Source organism: Ammospiza caudacuta, chromosome 20 (genome assembly GCF_027887145.1).
Source record: "Ammospiza caudacuta isolate bAmmCau1 chromosome 20, bAmmCau1.pri, whole genome shotgun sequence".
NCBI lineage: Eukaryota > Metazoa > Chordata > Aves > Passeriformes > Passerellidae > Ammospiza > Ammospiza caudacuta.
Genome location: NC_080612.1, coordinates 12748119 through 12769425, shown reverse-complemented (window position 1 = coordinate 12769425; position 21307 = coordinate 12748119). Strand labels below are relative to the sequence as shown.

The 21307-nt window shown below is 41.5% G+C and overlaps 1 protein-coding gene across 1 annotated transcript; it reads left to right on the top strand.

Moving 5' to 3' along the window:
* The first annotated feature begins 1598 nt into the window (after positions 1-1598).
* Positions 1599-20511, top strand: SMTNL2 (smoothelin like 2). The gene is made up of 9 exons (XM_058817715.1): positions 1599-2279; positions 8147-8237; positions 8923-9165; positions 9844-9894; positions 11958-12033; positions 14071-14241; positions 14808-14925; positions 16236-16387; positions 18088-20511. Exons 1-9 carry the CDS (start codon positions 1875-1877, stop codon positions 18212-18214), a joined length of 1434 nt encoding a protein of 477 aa, XP_058673698.1. The 5' UTR covers positions 1599-1874; the 3' UTR covers positions 18215-20511.
* The last annotated feature ends 796 nt before the right edge of the window (positions 20512-21307 follow it).

Genomic DNA, 21307 nt, shown 5'->3' with positions numbered 1-21307 from the left:
GAAACTGAGCATTATCTTTCCATCTTTGAATCACTGGTTTGGGCTTCACCTGTGCTATTTACATCCAATAACTGCTTTGAGAGGCTTTTGGAGAGTGACATATTCCCATGCTCTGTCCACCTGCAAAAGGTCCAAAGGAGAAGATTTCAAAAGGGAACAGAAAGGGGGGTGTGGTTTCAGACTGTTGAAGTATAAAGCTAATTCCTTTTTTGCAATAGGACAGAGAGACGGACAGAAAGTTGTACTTAATTTTTCTGTGAAATTAGGATGTACGTTAACTATTGGTACGTTCACCTGTACTGTAAATTGCTCTAAAAGCATCAATGAGAGGCAGTTTTAAGAACACTGGCAGTTTGCAATTACTCTATGGTTGCTGAGTCTCTGTAAACAGCCAAACAATTTTATTTGCTTAGCTCTGCTAGACCTAGCTGAGAATAGGTTGGAAATTTTCTTTCAAAACACCTTTTGTCAGAAAACTAAAATGTCTACTAGATAGTTGTTCCGTGAAAAAGTAGAAATTTTCTTTAGCAATTAAAAAAATTGTAAAAAATGGAAATATTTACTAGAGAAGAGTATTTTCCAAAGAATTACACTATCAGTGCCATTAGCTAATAGCTATGAGCTGTCAACAGTAATAACCACACACATGCACATATTGTTTTTCAATAAGGTTGCATATGTTAAGAAATTGCCTGTGAGCTAATGGTAATTGAATTCTGTTATCTGTTATTATTGTTTTAGGGTTTTACATATACTGACTGGCGCAGAATGCCAACTTTCCCTGCACATTCCAGATTTACAGGCTTAGCTACTTGCTGCTGCAAGTATGCTACTATTGACAACTGTTAAATGGTACCAAAGAAGTTGTAGCCACCTGACATAAAGTGCTGTCATGTATAGGCTACCTGATGATGCAAATTTGCTTAAAATATTTCTCAGATTCCCTTTTTCTGTGGGGCTTTTTTGTCTTGTGCTGCAGTAAAGAATATGCCTGAAAGGGTTGTGCATCGTGGCTCTGGTTAGCTGGATAGACATGTGTCGCATCCACCATGCACCCAGATTGGATCTGCTGGACGACTTGACAGTTCGGTACTAATGGCCATGGAATTGCAGCCTACTGTGGGAAACGTGTAAGTGTGAACATGCTGGTTACAAGTTTCTGCCCATGAAAGCGCAGAAATTTGGCAGTTTGTCTAAGGGTGCTTGTGCGTGCATTTCCGTCTCTATGCCCTCAAAGACCGTTCTCTCCTCCCCTCGCCTCCGTGTTCCCAGCTAAAGAGACAATCTGTGCATAACTTTCACATCGTCATCGTCCAAGCAAGCCGGGAAAGACCTGGTACAAACCCCTCCTCCCCTCGTTCTGTCTCTCTCCGATTCCTTCCCGACCCCCATCTCTCGCTTCTTCCTTGCTCCACACCAGCGCTGCCGCCCGATTCGAGCCGTCTCGCTCCCGCGGCCCCGCCCGCAGCCCATCGCGGGCTAAAGGCCTCGGGCAGCTGAGAACGATCTCGTGGCCCCACCCCTTCCCCTTGCTTGTTCCACCATTCCCTCCCGAAATTCCATCTCCCCCTTTGAAGGAGTGCACGCTGAGCGGAGCACACCGGACAGGCGCACGACCCACACCATCCGCGCCGCTTCTGTGCGGCGGCTGCCCGGAGCGCGCCCCGCCGAGCCCCCGCGTCCCAGCAGAACGGGCCGTGCCCGGCGGCGCCGGGGGCCGGGCTTAGGGCTGGGCTAGGGGCCGCCGGGGGGCACGGGGAGGTCTCTAAGAGGTGGAGAGGCGACGGCGAAGAGGGAGACGGTCCGGCGTCTGCCGATAGCCGCTCCCGACCTTCCTACGTCCCTGCCCGCGCAGCCTGCGGTGCGCGGACACCATGGCCGGCGAGAGCGAGGATTTGAACAGTCGAGAGGCGCAGACTGTCTGCGACGGCCTGGAACGCTACGAGGACACGCTGCGGGGCGCCGTCCGGGAGATACATGTGGACATCCAGCTGTTCAAGCAAGGAGTAGGCCGGCAGGTGGAGGAGGTGCTGCGCCTCGCCAGCCCCCTGGCACACGCTGTCTCTGAGCTGCAGCAGGAGAACCGGCGCCTCCGGGTACAGCTGGAGCGCCTGTCTCGGCAGGTGGAGGCCCTGGGCAGGTCGGCGGGGCTGTCGCAGGAGTGGGTGAACGAGGCGGCAGAGAGCCCCCAGGTCGTGGGGCCCGGCTCGCCGGCGCAAGGCTCGGCCGACAGCGCCTTCTCCGGTCATGCCAAGCGAACGGTCGCTGGCCGGAGCCAAGTAAGCGGCCAGGGAGACGACAGGAGGGAGGGCCAAGGGCAAGCATGTAGGGATGCTTCACGGGTGTTGCCAGACTGCGTTGGCACGGGATAATGTTTAAGTGCACGGGGTTCCTCTTTTGCCAGGGGTCAGTGGTATTTTGGGAGGTGCGCTGAGAGATGGTCTTGGCTGTGATACCATCTAGAGATCTACCGGATTATGGCCCTCTTTGGTCAGACTGGGATCTTGGTTAGAGTAGTAGCAATCTGTCGGTTCCCTGTGGTTAGAAATAAGAGGAGATGGGGCAGTCTAGGCTATCAATGTACGTGTGTACGCGAATATTTTTGTATCCTTTTTGGACTCGATTCTGGGGGATCTATGTGCCAACAGTGCTGTTTGCCAGTTGGAAAACTTGCAAAGGGGAATAGCTTAAGCATATAGCAGGCAGAGGTTTCCATAAGATAACATCCCACAGTGAGTCAGTTTTGCTGTCCAACCACTGTCCCTCACTGCTGCACTCGTCCCTGAGAGGTTGACACAAGCTTTCGTGGTGTCTATGACCTGAACTTGCACAAACGTAGTCATCCATCCCACTGATAAAACTTTCTGCAGTGTAATGGAGCACTGTAACTTGGTGCACAGAAATCCCAATAGTGGAAAGCTCATCTGGTACCGAGATGTTTTGTGTAATTCTTTTTCTGTGTCTGTCTCTGCGATAAGAATTGAGAGCTCCTGTGCCACCTTTGATGCCAGGAGAGCGCTACCAGTCCGTACACTGTGATTCGGTCACATAAAACTAAGGTACTAGAGACTTGGCTTTCACAGATGACAGCCTGTTTCATGTCCTCTGGGTTAAGCATGTCTTAAGGGGGTTTTAAAATTGTTGGAGCTTTAAAAATTGGGTCTGTGGTCTATCTAGGCTTGGGGTTAAAGAAGAAAAGCTTGGAAGTTACATTTACTAGAATTGGTGGGAATGAGCAGAGTCTGTATTGCATTCCAGCCCTCTTCATTTCCTACTGACCTGTGAATGGGATCATTGGGCTTCCTACCTCTGGGCAAATGGAAAGGTAAAACTGTTATTTGATATATTCTAGCAATTGCTGCCTTTCCCCTATGTGACAAAGGTAAGCAGCATCCATACAACTTCCAGACGGCTTCCTTTTTGTTCTGCGGAGCTATCCACACTTGCTTGTATTGCAAGGAATTGAAATAAGATGAGTGATACAGAAGGGACAAGGGATTGTGGTCCCTCACTCCATCACCACTGTCTATGCTGTGGTGTCCACAGTCTGTGAAAGTCTTTCATCAATGTTACGGCCAATATCCAGCTTTAGGTATCGGTCTGCGTTAAAGCACAGTATGAGCTTTTGTTTGGATGGGAACCTTCCTGCTTTGCTTTGGGGGTTCAAGGAAGATCACTTAAGTGCTGATCGTTCTTCAGTGCCCTCCCAACAATTTAGGTTAGAGAAGTTCCCAAGTTAGCAGAGCTGACCAAAAGGGAATTTCAGTACTGAGAAGTATGGGAGGTGCAACTACAGCTCTACGTGCCAAATTTGTGTAGTGAAAACATGAGTTTGTGGGTCAGGTTCTGATGTGGCTGCATGCAAATGATGAAAGACCAAGCCTTGGTTGCTGGGACAGTTGCTCAGATTTTCTGTAATCAACACTGTTCCTTCAGCTGATTTCAATTTCTGGTTATATGACTGAAGCATTTGAAACAGAATACCATAAATGGCACTGTGTATGTTTACAGACACACGAGCACCTATAATAAAACTGGTGACGCTTCTAGTCCTAGGAAATACTTCTATAATGCGAGACACGAGAAGCAAATAACGCTGACCTGGAAATAGTAGCAAATCAAGATGTGCTCTCTTGCTCCTGAAAAGATTTATTGGCTGAGTTCCTTTTTACTGTGCGGTCGATGCCGCATTAATTGAATATCAGAGATTCTGAGCATATTTGGTATCTCAGCCATTATATTCTAATATTGCTAGATTATTTTTAATGATAATTTCATTTGGGAAAAAAATGAATCCAGGGACTTCCAAGCATAGTTCAGAAGCGAGGACACAAATCTCCTTTTAATTCTAATCTGGGCAATTTCTGCTATGATGTCCCTGAAAGCTGATATGGAGCAGTCTAAATGCTGGTTTTGGTGGAATTTTAAATGGATGTTAGCTGCTCCGATTTGGAGGTGAGTCTTTCTGTTATTTTGATACCAGACTTCAACTCAGCTCTCTTAACCACGCCAGAGTCTTGAGAGCTGCTTTCACAAAGGTGGAAAATAGGGGATATTTGAAGAGGTAGTTTCAAAGATCTGGATCCTGGAGCCATACCTGCGCTACTGAGCATTTACAAAGAAAGAGTTTTGATCTTTCTTTTGTTGGTCTGATTTTACATTTTGGCAAGAGCTTCATAACTTACGATATTTCCATAGTTTTTGTGATTAAGCATGATGCCTTTGTTAAGAGGGAGAACTAAAAGTACTTTAAGGGTGTCCCATTTTAAAACTGTCAGAAGAGTTTCTGTATAACTTGGACAGACAGCTGCAGAGAATTTTCCGGCAGTGGTCAAAGCCACAGAGATAGATAGCTGGCTATGACCACCTATGAAGGTCTAAACAAGTATTACTACCCATTGGGATCTCTCCCTGATGACCTGATGGCACCCGGCGCTTAGGCAGCCTGTGAGTAACTGCATAAGACATGACCTGGGGTCTATATAATGACCTAAGTATTTCCAGCAAAGATGGGCTGAGAGAGCTGGGGTTATTCAGCCCGGAGAAGAGAAGACTTCAGGGAAACCTCACTGTGGCCTTCAAATACTTTAGGGGGCTTACAAAAAGAGGGTGAGGCACTTGTTTTTGTATGGGCAGATAGCAACAGGACAAGGGGCAATGGTTTTAAAGTGGGCGGGTTTAGATCAGATGTTAGGAAGAAACCGTTCACTCGAAGGGTGGTGAAGCACAGGTTGCCCGGGAAAGTTGTGGATGCCTCACCCCTATCGGTCTTCGGGGCCAGGTTGGAAGGGCTCCTGAGCAACCTCATCTAATGCATGGAATCCATGTGCATGTCAAGGTATTGAAACAAGATGACCTTTATGATCCCTTCCAATTCAAACCGTTCTATGGTTCTATAATGACAGGGAGATTACATGATTACTAGAGCATTACATACTCTGTTTCCAAACTATCTTAACTCCTCTGTTTGATAAAGGAAGTCTGTTGGTTTAACTTCTTCATTATTCTCTTATACTTCCAGAAGTGTCCTTTTGGAATGGTGACATTTCATGGTTGCCTTGATCCTTATCTAGATTTTTGTTGTTTGTTTTAACTCACTGTGGCATCCTGCTGAAGCTGCTAAGAGAGAAATGTTCCCTCCTATCCGTTTATATCCAGTACTCCTATTGTTTTTCTTCAGTGCAATAGCTTTTCTAATATGTTCATGGTGTTAAAGGCTTTTTTTTCACGTAGCAGGGTCACTGACAGATAGAGAATACTTGTATTGTCTTGTGGACAATGGCTTTCTTGTAGTAGAATTAAGGGGTAAACATGGTACACTTCTTGCTGGTGTCTAGCTGGCTTGTTTCCATTTCCTCAAAATTTCATTGTTCCCAGTATCTGATATCTCAGTGATCTCAATATATGCAAGGAACAGAGTGTGGAACTTTGCCTCTGTGGCAGTCAGTGGCAATATTACCGTTCTTCAAAGTGAAGCAACAATTTCACCTATCATATTTAAGAATGGGATGTACTTCTCCTACATAAACAGCATTTCTAGAACCAGTGATTTGTACTGTGACCCTTGTGGTAGTTGGTGGTTTTGTGAATGACACTGAATGACTGAAATCTGTCATTTGAGTGAGAGCAATATCATATGTGTCTGTCATTCTTCTAGAATTTGACCTTGTTGCAGACAAAATCTTGAAGAGACATAACAGACATGCAGAACCTTAGAGGTTCAGCGAGGAAACAACAATTGTATTTCTTTTTTTTTTCCTAATCTTGTGAACTGGTGCTTATTTTTTCTGAATGCATTGAATTTTTACTACTGGCTTGCGATAAATGCAGCTTCCAGTTAAGGATCTCCAAAGTGTAACTTCTTTGCAGCAAAGGAGAAATTCCAGCAGCCCTATAACTATGGAAAGTATTATCACCCTCCTTACATGGAAACCTCTGACCTACACAGAGATTAGTTCTGCAAACCAGTTTTGGATAAGGCATCCAAAATATTAGTGTTAACTTTCTTTTCTTCATCAGTTCTTCATTGTGTTGTTGTCACATGAGTTGTACAAATGTGTACTTCTTATTATTAAGATCAGATATGTGTAGTTATCCTTCTGCTATTTATAATCTATATAAGCAGCACTGACAGAAGTAGTATTGCTAAACACGAGTTTGTCAGAAGCTTGGCATCTCCACAGTGAATTCTGAAAGTACTTCAGTCTGACACTACTAAATGCACATCAGAATCTGATCTCAAATCCTCCCACTGTTCTGTCAGCACATGGGCCTTCTTCCCCATCCTCCAGCCTGGTATCAATTTCTTCTTTGGCACTGTTAGCCAAACTGTAGCACTCAGGTTTGCATGAAATAAGGTAACGCAGCACTTGACATTGCATTAGAAAGCCAGTTCAGTGTGTAGAATGCTACGTGACCTTTGCAACAATCATGTCATTTGACGATTTTACTCACCCACACCTCCCCAGCTTATAAAAGTAGATTCATGTTTACAGCATACACAGGCATTCTTCACATTCAGGTCATAATGTGACATGAATGGCTAAACAGTTCTAACTGTGTATCATGGGTACATTATAGGGAGCTGCATTAGCTGTGCTTCACATTTCAGTTCTGGATTTGGGCAGTAACTGTCGACTGGGATCTCAGTTGCACTAAATGCAGCAATAAAGGTTCTGAACCTCTGATTCTGCGTGGTTTCTATAATTAGTACTTGTTTAATTTGTAATTTTCTCAATCCTGGCAGCTAGTGATGACCGAGTTTATTCATGCACAGAACCTTTTTCAAAAGTTTCAAAATAGTGGGGTTCTCCCAGAAATTAAAACATCTGGGTATAACTACACAATCAATGAACGTTTTTGTGGAATGTGTGTTGGGGAATTTCTCTCTACTACTTGTAGCTGCTGCTTCTTCTTGGAAACTTAACTGCCGTAATCATGTATCTGCGAAGCAGTTTCTTCTTCCTTTAGTTATGCAGCCAAAAATCACATAGTTCCTCATGATTTAACATGCCCCTTCACCCCCCCAAAAAACCCCATCCCCACCAGACAAAAAACGCAATCAAACAAACCCCTCAAAAACCCCCACAACCTCCTACTAAACCCACAAAAAAACTCCTGGCTGATTTTTCTGGAATTATATTGACAGCCGTTACGAGGACAATTTATGCTTTTGCCAGAAAAAAAGCTATCCTTACAAACGCTGCAGATCATAAAATAGCTGTAGTGTCCTAGGATTGAATTGACTTTGTAATGCCTGTACAATATGTTTTTATACTGTATTTTCTTTCTGCTGCAGCAAATAAAAAAAATGAACAGCATTATTCTATGCAATCTCAATCAATTTCTCCACTGTTACATCAAGTCTTCTGTGTATCACCATTGCAGTGGGTGCTGATACCTTTATCTAACAAAAGATAACACCTCCTAGGGTCCTTTAAGGACACACATGTGAAGACTGATTTAAGTTATGCATTGCCAATGCTTCATTCGCAGGCTCAGCTCCTGGGGTTAGGTAATTGTTCCTTTCTTATTTTGTGGCCTCTTGCATGAGGAAGACCTGTTCTTGGCAGGTGTTTCTGGATATTCTTCCCACTTTTGCTGCTGTTTGAAATTTAGCTGTCGTGTCTGTTTTCTTTTCTGACAGAGTGTAGACCTGGATGACCACCAGAAACCTGAGTTCAGAAGAGTTTTTAGTTCTTCCATCATTGAAAATGGGCATCGATCTTCATCATCAGGTAGGAACAGGGCATGAAATGAAGCAGCACCGCTTGTAAAATACCTGATCTTGGCAGTCATAGAGCAGGACTCACATTTCTGAAGGGTTAGAATCTTCTATAGTTTCTATGGATATTGTCCAGTGGCACTTGTACTTTATTTCATAATTAGGAGTTTAATTTCTAAACTTTGGCTTTACTCTTAAGCATGTACTACAGTGTTTCATAAATTGGAGGCTATTACACCTGCATTAACTTGAGACACGAGCGGTAAGACCTTCTGTGGTGGGTGCCGTTGTAGTCTTGTGTCCCAAAACATGTTGCAAGTCACCCATCTGCTTCTGTCATCCTTCAGTGGAGGAAGGAAAGAGTCATATACAGTGTTTCATAAAACCATGAACAAAAATGCTGCTTCCGTAACTGGGGCAGGAGATTGTGAGTGAGAGCTGCGCAGAGGAAGAGAAGCTTACCAAATGCAAATGCTAATATATTAATGATCTGAAGATATTGCTCCTGCTGAGGTTCACATAGAGTAAGTGTGATCGCTGCAAGGGTCACTTGGGCTAGGGTTGTTTCTGCTATGTAGATGTTTCAAAGAGGAGTAAATCCAATGACCTGTAAAATAAAGTTGTTGAATGAACATTCATTTGTAGCTTTGTTACAAACTGCAAACAAATTTACTTCCTCTCTCCCATTTTTTATTCAGGTCAGGCAAAAGTCGCCCATGAACTGACCTGTTTTCAGATATCAGAATCTTCATCCCCCGAAGCCCATGCCCCTGCAGTCACCTTACAGATGCCCCACCTTCCCGTTACTGCAGTTACCAGGATACCTGAGAAGTTTTCAGGAGAGAGCATCTGTTCAGCAGGAACAACTAATACATCTTCTTGCCTGCTGGGACAGGGCAAGAGCGCAAATAAAATGGGAGTAAAATCTTCCAACCAGCCAGGTAAAAGAGAAAAATAACTTGCTGAAGCCGCATCCCGTTTCCTTTCTTCAACTGGTGCTATGAGTTTTGTCCTGTGACCTAGTGGCCATTATGAAACCTTGCTTCTATGGCTATTTATCCCATTGTGGGACATTCTATTTTGGAACTGTGGGTCCTAGCTGGAGCTTTCAGTTGTAATGTCACATCTGCAGAGAATTCTTGTGCCTAATGTAGTTGAGTTTTTAGTGAAGTGTATCTTACAGCACAGTTACTGAATTCAGTAAGTTACTGAATCTCTTAAACATGCCCAGCTGTTTTCATGAAATTTGTGGACATTTTTAAAGCTTTAGGACTGGAGGTCCTGGGTGAAGTTAGGCAGATATTTGTCCAGCAGGTTCTAATAGTCATTTGGAAGAAGGAATGACTGACAGCAGTCTGACACATATACATATGTCCGTGATTGCAGAATCTTAGTTATATTGAAACTGAGTTTAAAAAAAAAATCACATGGAAGCCGTTCATCCTTGGCTGTGACACTTACAAATTGGATTATATATATATGAGTCAGAAATTACAGAAGGAGACTGGGATGGGATTGCTAGCAAGAGATAGGGGTTATTTGCAGACGATTCTTTCAGTTTTTATCCTACTAAAACTAAAAATGTAGCAAACACTTCCTTTGTCTTTGTGCTGATACAGTGAAGGACTGGAATTCAATTACAGTGAGAACAATGGATTCATCTGCTACTGGTGAGTATTCCTATATGCATGCCCTTATGCAACAAAAATTGAGAGTAATTCTGGGCTCTTTGGGGGGATCTGAGCATGTACTTCTGACTTGTAGGTACACGGTAATACTAACATTGCTAACAAGTATATGTATACAGACTCATAGAATCACAAACACTTGTTCTACTCCATCAGATTCTCAATCAGTTCAAAGTGAGGGGTACTTACCCTTACTTTCACAGTGATGTACGTGTGTACCGTTAGGCAATCTCTGCAGTGGAAACCATAGGTGCCAGAAAAGTGAGGCAGGCAGCTTGAGCAGTGAAGATTTCAGCTGATCAAGTGAAAACTGTGACTGCACACAAGGCAGTTGGAAAGTGGCGTGCCCACCCTCGTATGCTGAAGCAAATTACTTTGAGCTTTCTGATTTCAGTTGAAATAGATTAGTTGATCTCTCTCCAAAAGTACCTGTGATTGCTGTCACCAAGTTGTTACTGTCTGCACAATGTACTGACATTTCACAGTGGTCTCAAGTGTCGGTCTATTTAGCAAAATATGTAGCTCTTCTGGAATAAGGATTACATTCCTCCTCATCAGAAAACATCTGAGATTGGCATAAGTATATGGCAATTGTCAGTGGTCACAAATTTGTCACACCTGTATGCAGTGTGTTTTACATGAGAAGTGTAGTTGATCTGGATCACTTCTATGAGAAGAGGGAAGAATTCTGCATTTTCAGAGAGTAAGACAGTGAATCAGGTTGGACTGCTTCTAAGATGGCAGTCCTTCGTGTATAGAAGGAGCTTTCAAGAAATCGGCTGCTGGTTTATGCAACAAGTTTTGGCTTTGGTATGTTAAAACTGGGCAAGACACTCCACTGTTTTGCAATTATAGAGCATAGCTGGAGTCCAAAGCTGAGCCCTAAGAGGCAAAGCACATAAGGTAGAACCTCAGAGGTGGAGGGAGGAAGAGGCAAAGTTGATTTTAAGCCACATTTGCAACTTCGAGTCTCTTCTACTTTACAAACTAAAATGTCTTCCTGGTAGAAATGAGATTGTTGTGGTGTGCTGTAATGTCCCATTTTGGCCTTCCAGGTCACTTTCCCAGGTGTGCCTATACGTCTCTCCCTTCCCCCTTGCCCCCATGCTGAGTGAGTCCTGTCAATCAGGCTTAACATTCCAGCAAGGCGTCGTGTGGTTGGTCAAGTTCAAAGGATGCCCCTATGCCCAGAGGTCATTGGCCTTTCTGGGTGTCATCTTCCCCTGAGACCCTGCCCCTCTCACCTGGTTGGTGGCTCACCTGTACCTCCCCTCCCCCTGTGCCTGAGCTTAAAAAGGTGATCAGAGCATGCGGCCGGGTTCTGTTGGAGCAGTTGCTCACGTTCAGACCTCTGAAACCATGGAATAAACCTCTGGACATTAAACCCTCCAGCAGAATCCTCTCCTTTTTCTCTTCACCATCGCCTGAAGCTATTCCTCCTGAGGTAAACGGGGTTCCAACAAGCCTGGACTTGTTCAGTGCCCAGCTGCAACCACCAGCAAGCCACGGTATCTCTGGGGTGATGCACCACAGTTGCTGCCTTTGGCCCAGCAGCGAGGGTCAGACTGGCCCAGGCCCAATCCAACTGGTAATATTGGGAGCCTTTTTTCCAATATGAGATCATTTAAATTATGTACTCATCAACATACTCAATTACATTAAACTCCCCAGGGCTTGTCTGCTAGAATGACTTTTGCAAGCACCACTTTTTCCTTTAACTGAAATGTCAGTGGCAGTGTGCCCTGCTCTGAGGGCCCGAAGTGATCTCACCTTCCAAATGCAGTTTTATCAAAGGCGTCCTCTTGGAGTCCTTCCTGGTATGCCTATACTATCCTCGCTGCAGTTTTACAGAGGAATTGAACTGCTGGGGAAAACCCTTCCCCAGCCTGTTAGATCAAATGGAAGTCAGAGGCCTGCAGCTTTACAGTGTGGTGAGTAAAAATCAATGCGTATCTATCCGCCAGGAAAGCACATGAGGAAATTTTCTGTTTGAAAGCACATGAGGAAAGTTTCTGCACTAATGCATCTTTTCTGTTTTTACACAGAGAATGCTACTTCTGTCACCAAGCCTGTGCCAACTGTGAACTACGGGCTGCGTAGTGGAGCCAAAACTGGTGAAAGGTATGCATTTTTCATGACATTTTGTTAGGCCATTGTGGTCAATGTAGTCTCAAGGGACAGGTGTTCTGCTGACTTGGAAAACAGGTGAGTCCCAGATGCTGTTTTAAGCATTGGATCTATAATTGTACATTAATCTACTTGCCCCATAATCTCTTACATTAACATAGGTAGTTCATTTAATGTATGTATGTACATACATTAAATTACATTAATGTATGTAATATATGTGCTATGCCCATCAACATGTAAATGGGCATATTCCTCTTAACCACACTTCTACTTTCAGCGAATAACCAATCGATGTCAATGACTACTGGAATAATCACACTATCTGTACTAAAACCATCCTAGTGATGTACTGTACAGAGTAGTTTTCATTCAACACAGCAGTGCTTATATACATACCCTGAATGTTCTCAGGTGAAACATACCAGGTTATTTATTGATTGTACTTCTCACAGGAAATCAGCAACTTGCTGTATACATCATGCTATATGTCTAGTTTGAGGATCACTCATTCTCCCTGCATGACTTGCTCTTTTGTGCCTCTGATTCCTATATCAGGGCCATATCCTGGTTAATCCTCACACCATTCTTTCCACAAGGCATCTGGTAGGCTGTACATGAACATCACACCTGTGATTACAGCTTTGGATAGCCTAAGCACGTTTGGCTCCTTTTTTGGTGGGGGGTGCTTCTTCAGGCTGTCCCACCAGTGCACCAAAGAACAAATGAGACACTTGTGCTATATTTTAAGTGTGTTAAAGGCTGTGAGCTTTCCTCTGGGCTAAGTGGAACAGAGATGAGAAGGGACAAAATTTTACAGAGCACTTTCAAGTAGACCTAACTGTGGATTAACACTTTGTTTTAGTCTTATTCAGTAAGATTATCAATGCTTGATAGTGGTGGATTTTTGTTAGGAGGAGGAAGTTGTCAGATCCTTTGAAAACAGTTTTAAATATACTAATCTGTGTTGAAATTAGTACTTTAGGTTTATTTTTGGAAACCAACATATAATTACCAGCAAATATCCTTAGTTTGGCTAGCCTAGACTTTAATTTGTAGATAAATGCCTTCCTGAGGAGTACTACACACTTTTTATTAACTCAAGTTGCAGTTGCTTAGTAGAGGATTACATGTTATCACAATTATTCCTGGCATATACAGACATGCTTAGCATGCAGAATATCCATCAATAAAAGAATTGGAGAGAAGAAAGTTTAAATCTCTTAAATTAGGCTTGTATCTGTATTGAAAACAATCCCAAATTAGGTATTACATTTCCTCCCAGGTAGTTCCAACATCAGCACTTCAGTATTTGAGTCATGATACAGTGAGCACCCTAGAAACCTTGGTGTCATACCCGACCTCCATCTGTAACACAAATTAACGTGTGACACTGATGTCGTTGTTCTTTGCCTGTTTCCCCATCTCTGCGATATGGAGTAATTCCAAATGCAATGTTTGGCTTGCTTCATTAATGCCAATGAAGCAGTATATGGCTCAAACAAACACAAATTAGAATATATTTCTCAATCACATATACAGCTTGCAGTCAGTAAAGCAACACTGGCAGAAGGTCAGAATTCTGTGTGCTACAAGTAAAAATTTCAAAAGTACTTCCAGATTTATTCTTCAAGTTTCATTTTAAAAATGTCACAGCCTCCAAGAACCCTGAAGTTGGAAACTGATGGGATTTAGTGCTCGTGTGTGGCCACAACTTTTTTGTCTTCTTTTTTTTCTTGAAGGTTTGTAATTGTTGTTCTGCTCAATGCTGCAAAGTGCTTGTGGCTTGCCCAGCTGTGTCTTATTTGTAACAGTACCTCAGGTGCTTCAATACTTATGTGCTGTTGTGTCTTAATAATAATTTTACTTTTATTAACATTGCTTTTGATGCAGGTCCTTTTCATGCAGGTCCTCTTGAAATGGATCTTTTGGAAGGTTTAGAGACAACAGTTGAACCTTTATGCTCGCTCTTGTCACTGCAGAGAGTTACTCTTTCATTTACCACTTACTTTTCACGTTATGTTTCTCCAGTGCCGTTGACAGTTGCTGTGAGGTGACCCCCAGCTCTCACTCACCTCCTCCTACTGTGCATCGCCCGGTTGAAAGGAGGCGAGAATTGGTGCGGTCTCAGACGCTCCCGCGGACTTCAGAAACGCAGGCCAGGAAAGCGCTTTTTGAAAAACTGGAACGCGATGATGCAAAGTACGTCTCAGTCCTTGTCCCCAGAATGGTTTGTTAATGGAAAACTAATTTGTCGGTTATTACCAGGAGAGTACAGCTGGGTGGGAGAACTCTCTCTGTGTAGGATTTGGAGCTTAGCGACAATATCAGGCCCCTAAAGTTTCACTGACTCCACAGACCAAGCCTTGGAAATTCACAGCTACAGAATCCTCTGACTTTGGAGTTGTTCAGCTGCAGCAGCAGGTTCCCTTTTATCAGGGAAGAGTTCTGTGAAAGCTGCCTTCTCCATCATTATAGGAGACTGCAAATATAGTGACTTTCTGTTGCCATTCATTAAGGATCAAAATATATACACTTCTTGATGGGAGTATGATTTAAAGAAAAGAGGAATTGGAATTGGAATTCTGGCTTTCGTTTAATAAAACTAAGTTCTTCTTGCATGACCAACAAGTCGAGGTTTCAGCAACGTGTTTCTCAAATATCACCTGGACAAGGGCTGACCTGAGCAAAGCTGTATAGATGTTCCTGACAAATAGGTTTAAGTTTTTCTAGAATATAATTTAATCTGGTCTCTGTTAATTTTCCAGAGGAAAAGGAGAATCCAGAGCTAAGCTGAAGAGGTCGCTGAGTTTTGGGGTTGCCAGCGCTAGCAGCATTAAACAAATTCTGTTAGACTGGTGTCGCTCAAAAACCATAGGATATAAGGTAAAGATATGGTAGTATTTTCATCTCTCTCTTGTTTCAAGAGAATTTGCCAAATTCCGTGCTCAAAGGGTGAATGTAAAATATGCTAGAGAATTAGTTAACTTCCTCAAAGTCATTAATTTTTGTGTGGGTGAAACATGAATATAGTTTGTGTAGGCAGCAATTCAAGACTGTTAGTGATTGCATGAATGAGATTCTATATGTATATTAAAGCAATGCATTATTGTTTTTCTAAAAGCCAACCTTTTTGTGCTTATGGATAAAAATTTCAGTATACACTCAGACTTTTTTTTCTTAGTTGCAGACTGTAATTTTTTATTCACATTATACATGACAATTTCTGAATACATGGAGACTATGGCCATTTTGCTACATGCACACCCAAGTACTCTCTTAGTATTCGACAAATAAATTTGTAATAAATGGTTGAGTTGTAATCATACTTTGAGTAAATTTTTATGAGGTAGCATCAGTGTCACTATAGGAATACAGCAGTTGAGATTTTACTTGTTTTACCTGGCCTTAAACTGCAACTGTCAAAGAAATACAGAATTTTTTTCCTAGGGATTTTTTGCATGTGTTTAGTATGTTTTTCAACATTACTAAATGCGCATAATTATTGCTAAACTGTAGATTATAGTATAAATAAGCAGAACTAATTAAAATTATGGTTAATTGCTTATCAGAAAAGCTGGGACTTGAATTTTATATGATGAGAAAGCAGCACGAAACAAATATGTTTCTTTTCACTGTGGCATTTGAAAGTAACAATAAGAATCTGTTTTGAGAATCAGGTTGTGCAGTAGGTATGATTTTTCTTATGTTTCTACCTATCTGTATGTAAACAGATACTGAATTGGGCAAAGCCAGCAAGCATAGTCTTTATCTAGGGTTATTCACAAAATGAACTGTTCTTCAATTTTAAATCCTCCATAGGGTGATTATGGTTATATATAAGCAGTGTCCTTGATTTCCGCAGATACTGAGCAGGTGCATCTGGCCTTCTCCAGTGCTCACTGATGTTGATGAGATTCTTCACAGTATTTTCAGTGGGCTTTGGATCAGGGACCTTGACTATGTGTCTACTTTGCATCTGGCTATTTCAGGCAAAGAGCTTTTATTGCTTTTTAGTGCCATTTTTTTCCCAGAATGTCAACAATGAAATGGACATACAAAGGTAGGAAGAAGAAAATAAAGCCTGTGCTCTTGCTGGTGGGAAAGAATGATAGAAAACTGCATTGAACAAAAGCAGCTGCTCTTATTTGTTCCCCTGTGCTGCATTAACATGTGTATTTTTTTCATCATGACAGCACATTGATCTGCAGAACTTCTCCTCAAGCTGGAATGATGGGATGGCGTTCTGCGCTCTTGTGCATTCTTTCTTTCCTGAAGCTTTTGATTATAATAAGCTTGACCCAGCTAACCGCAAGCAGAACTTTGAGCTGGCCTTCACAACGGCTGAGTGAGTACATTAGCGCTCTGGGAAGTGCTTCCAGTTCAAGTCTAATGCACCAGAGCAGCAGTGAAGAGTTTCATTATTATTCTTTTTGACTCTCTGTTGATGCCTTGGGAGGCTACCTAGAACAGAGGCTAGACAGTGTTAAAGGAATAAAGTAGGTATTTAATATAAAAAGACCTTCAAAGGATACACCTTGGACAGTACAAGAGCCTGGCCAAGGCTACATCCAGGATGGATGACGGATCACACATTTTCACACTTTTGTAAGTTTTGGTCCATTTACATATTGGGGGTTAACTGTCCAATTACACCTTCAGATTATGAAGCCCCATCCTCCCAGATTGCTCTGCAGAGAGAATGCATAGAACGTGTGAGACTTCATCTCTAACTGTACCTTGTTTTGCTTGAAAAAGAACAAAGGTTGAATTCAGTGTAAGTACAGATCAAGACTGAGAGCTTCTCAGTATCTCAACCAGGTAACTGCATTTCTGAAAACAGGCAGAGCTAATACCCTCAGTCACATTATCCAGATTCTTTTTTATGCTGTATAGCAGGCAGTTAAATGCTAACTAATTTGTTAAAGTCATTATGAATGTGAACCTACCAGTCAGAAATAGTAACATTTTTGAGCTGGTATCAATGGGATTCTTAGGGTAAGACCTCTCCATGTGGTATGCAGCTGGGTTTGGTACACTTTTTCCAAATGGTAACAGGCGGTACGAACACATGGCTAATGAGGTACTGGATTTGCCATTGCCCATTCAGAAAAAACCTTTCACATTTTTTGACATAATGTTGTTTCTCCTTATTACAGCCTCTAGCAAAGGAATTAATTTGGGAAATACAAGTATTTTTTTAAGTACACATATATGTATATATAAAAAAATTTTGTTGCTTGTCAGTGAGTTGAAGGACATTCTGTGATACATTTAGGTGATCTCCAAAAAACTATCTACGATTCTCAAAAGAAAGCTGCAGTGTTCTTCTACCTCAGTTTATATAAACAGTAAGTTCAGGGGAGAACAAAAGACACCATAAACACAACACTAAGAAACATTACGTGAGAGAAAATTACATAAACTATTCGTAGCTATGATTGCCTTTAAACTGATTTATTTGAGTGTCAGTAAAGGCTATTTTCTCAGCTATTGCTGTTCACCCCAGTACTAGCTATGCTGATACAATTGATCCCTGCCCTTTTGATTTTTCATCTTAAGTCTCTGCAGATCTGTTCCTTTCTGCTGATCCAGATCACTCACATCTTGACGAAATGGCTGTGGTGGAGAACAAACAATTCACAGCCACATAGACCTTCATCAGCACATCTCATCTCCTCCTGAGTTTTTCCATTCTTTTGGAACTCCCTATATATTAACCAAGAACTGAGACATGGGCAGAGTAGTGTGAGATTGGGTTACATGCTACAGATATAAGGAATGTGAATCATAGTGAAAAAAGCACCACCCCTCCAGGGCTTTAGATCAGATCCCACTATAAAGCAAGAGACAGAAAGAACAGGAATATTCTGTTGTCAGAAAAATAACAATGTCCAGCCCGACCCTGCTCAATTCATTGTGAAATGAAATGCTGCCAATAAACCTCAGGATTTCTTCAATGTTTCAATTATGCTCAGAGCATCAAATGAATCCTGGAAGCAGTTATGTAACTCTTGATTTGTTGTATGTGTTTTATTGTTAATACAGGAAAATGGCTCACTGTGACCGTCTGATAGAAGTGGAAGACATGATGGTGATGGGTCACAAGCCAGATCCCATGTGCGTCTTCACCTATGTCCAGTCTCTGTACAGTCATCTACGATGTTTTGAATAAAACCATCAACACCTCTCCAGCCAGAAGGGTCAAGTACAGTATACTAACAGGAAGACTGACATTTTGCAAATGGAACACAGTATTATTTCTTGCTTTGTACTGTCCCTTTGCTTACATTCAGCTGTGTAGCTGGCTGGCTGAAGTATTGCTGAGCACTGCCCTGAAGTGTTGATCACATCACCGTGTCAGTAATACGGAAATAGGTTTGACAAAGACAAAAAGACATTGGCAAAAGCAAATATTGTGATTTCAGTGCTAGTAGTAGATTGGATTTTTAGGATTTTTATGTTTAAAGATCACAGGAAGCAAATGTACTTCTCCTGTCTGTAAGGTTAGGGACAATTTTATGCAGTGATTCTGCTATGAAGGTGTTCCATCTTAAAATGCAGGTAAAACTCCAGAAGACAGCACCTTCAGTTTCACTTCTCTGTTAAACACAGTATAAAAGAAATGGCAGATGGACAAGGAAAATTCTGTTTAGCAAATGATGACCTAGAGTACTCAACCATTAGAGCAATCATGCCTCTCCTCCAACCCTACCCCTCTACTCTAGCATACACACAGAGAGATCAAACAGGCATTGTTTTGTTCTATTAAATCATAAAGAGAGCATAACCTCTGGTCTGATGAATGTGGTGACAGATTACTATGTCACATAATGGCATTTGTCTGTAATGGTCAAATCTAATAGTATTTGCTGAGAGGGTTGCTAATGCCTCTACTGGCAGTCCTGGATTAATTTCTTGATCAGACTACTAGCAAGAGCTGGGACTCCTCTTTGTCTGAGATCATGTGCTTGCATGGTTTAGGATTGCAGGAAAGGTAGGAGCTAGCAAGGTACAAAATCCTTTGAACAGTTGTAATAGAAACAAGCCTGTAATGTCCTTTTACCTGGACTCGGGGGAGAGCAGCTCTTCAGTGTGGACAAGAGCGAACTCTTTTCAGTACAGATGCTGATTCTGAGGCAAATGAACAATACACAAAAATATATATGGAAAGATGTGGGAGTTTTGAAATAGTTTCAAAAGCCTTGCACTAGTTTCAGTTTTCAGTTAAATTACTATCAAAACCACAGTACAGTTAGATTATTCCAGATTTACTGGACTAAAAAAATGCCTTCTAAAATTATTTCTTCCCTAAGAACAGGCTCATAGAAAGAAAAAAACTGAAAGCCACAAATTGTCTGCTCATGCTAGAGAATATTTTTTAACCTGCCCTTGTGCTTTTTGTAGATATTTAGAAGGATTAATTTGGTTCTACATTGATGTGTAGATATTTAGAAAGATTAATTTGGTTCTGTATTGATGAACATTTATAATAAAATATGTCAAGCATTCTTCAGATTTATTGCATCTTTTTAGAATGATGTGACAGCCAAGTAAAATCAGTGAAAACACAGACCTTTTACTTAAAAGATTTTTGTTCCAGTCATGATTCTGTGTGCTCTGAATTTCAGTTAAAAAAGTACATAAGTTCAACTGCATTTGAAATACGATTTTACTTCAGTCTCCCTTTCTAGTCTAGTTTACTTAAAAACCATGAATGAAGCAACCGCTTTGTTAGCATATAAATGCCATTGCCTTCAGTTCTTTACTTTGTCTTGAATGATTATAATTCTGATGAGTAAGTGTGTGCCTATAGCTCTACCAAATGCACTGTAAAGATAAACACATTGTAGTTGTGTTTTGGAGGAGTTTTGTTTAAGCATGTGGAGAAATCTGTCCAAAACTGGCACATACAACACACCTATTTACATTCTTACAGTAGAATTACTTTTTAGTGAATCCATCATAATTACCACAAGAGGGGCAATACTGGCTTAATCCATCGCATTCCTTCACAGTCCGAGGTCATAGATGATTTTACTGTATGATGTGAGTGCTGAAGATGCAGGTAAGTGCTTGGCCAATTTAGGCCTAATAGCATATAATTATATAAAGGAACTTTTGGACTGTAAAATTATTGCTAATTCAGCAGGGTGAATCTACATACTTTCTGTAATTTAGCTTGTTTTTGCAGCTATCCACAAGGTATTTGTACAGGTTTTCTAAAGTCTTCCCACTTCAGAGAGGTGATTGTAAAGATATCTGGGACTTACCAGCCACCTGTTTGCAGGATAGTTGAAGACTGTAAGCTGAGTTGATCTGTTGATGGTTTGTGTGTAAGGGTTTAGGGAGATTGTGCTATGACATACTTCTAGAAAAACTTACAGCTTTGTGCATTAAGAGGTCTGCTCTATATGAATAACCTCAACTATTTGATTGTATGATTAAATTGAAATTAAAGTATATAATGTATGCCCCCAATTGATTTTTCAGTATTTTTATTTTTTTTAATGCAGAGCATGTGTGTTTGTGTATATGACAGTGTGTTTAACATGAATGATAAAAGAACAATCTATTAAGTTGGTGTCGTACATATTTTACTCAAATGGACCATTTCTTAACTTTTCTAATGTTTCTGTATAACATGTAAAAGTATATCTATGGCTGTTGTCAACCTGATCCTACTTTTAAAGGCTAAATCAGTTTGTTCTGTGCAATATTTTCAAGATAATGTCAGCAGAGACATCATCTACTTTTTAAGACTATTCTGAAAGGCTGCTGATGAGCCTTCTGGAGGCTGAACAGTCCTAGCCCTCTCAGCCTTTCTTCATGGATTATTTTGGACTCTAGTGGAACACCACTGTTCAGACCTATTAGTTAGTCTGCTTTAGGATTTCAGCAACAGTGAAAGAAAGTAGTTGATGATGCTGCAGTGTGAGCTCAACCTAGAGAACTCTCCTACTTCAACACAGTGGCAGCAGTTCTGCTGATTGATTCTATGACAAATAAGACTATTTATGTTATTTTTCATGCACCCAACAAGGAATATGGCAACATACTTAATTTAGATCTAGTTTCATTAATGCTGGCTGGTTAGACTCCTCCACAGAAAACGTGAGACGTTTCCTGACTGAGGACTTGGCCATTTCGCAAATAGTGACCCTATTTTCTACATCCAGACAAAATTTACAATGTGAGGAACCGCTCCTTTGTAAAATCCTTTCCAAAGGCATCGCAATGGAACGTGGTAAGCAAGCTGGTGTTAGCT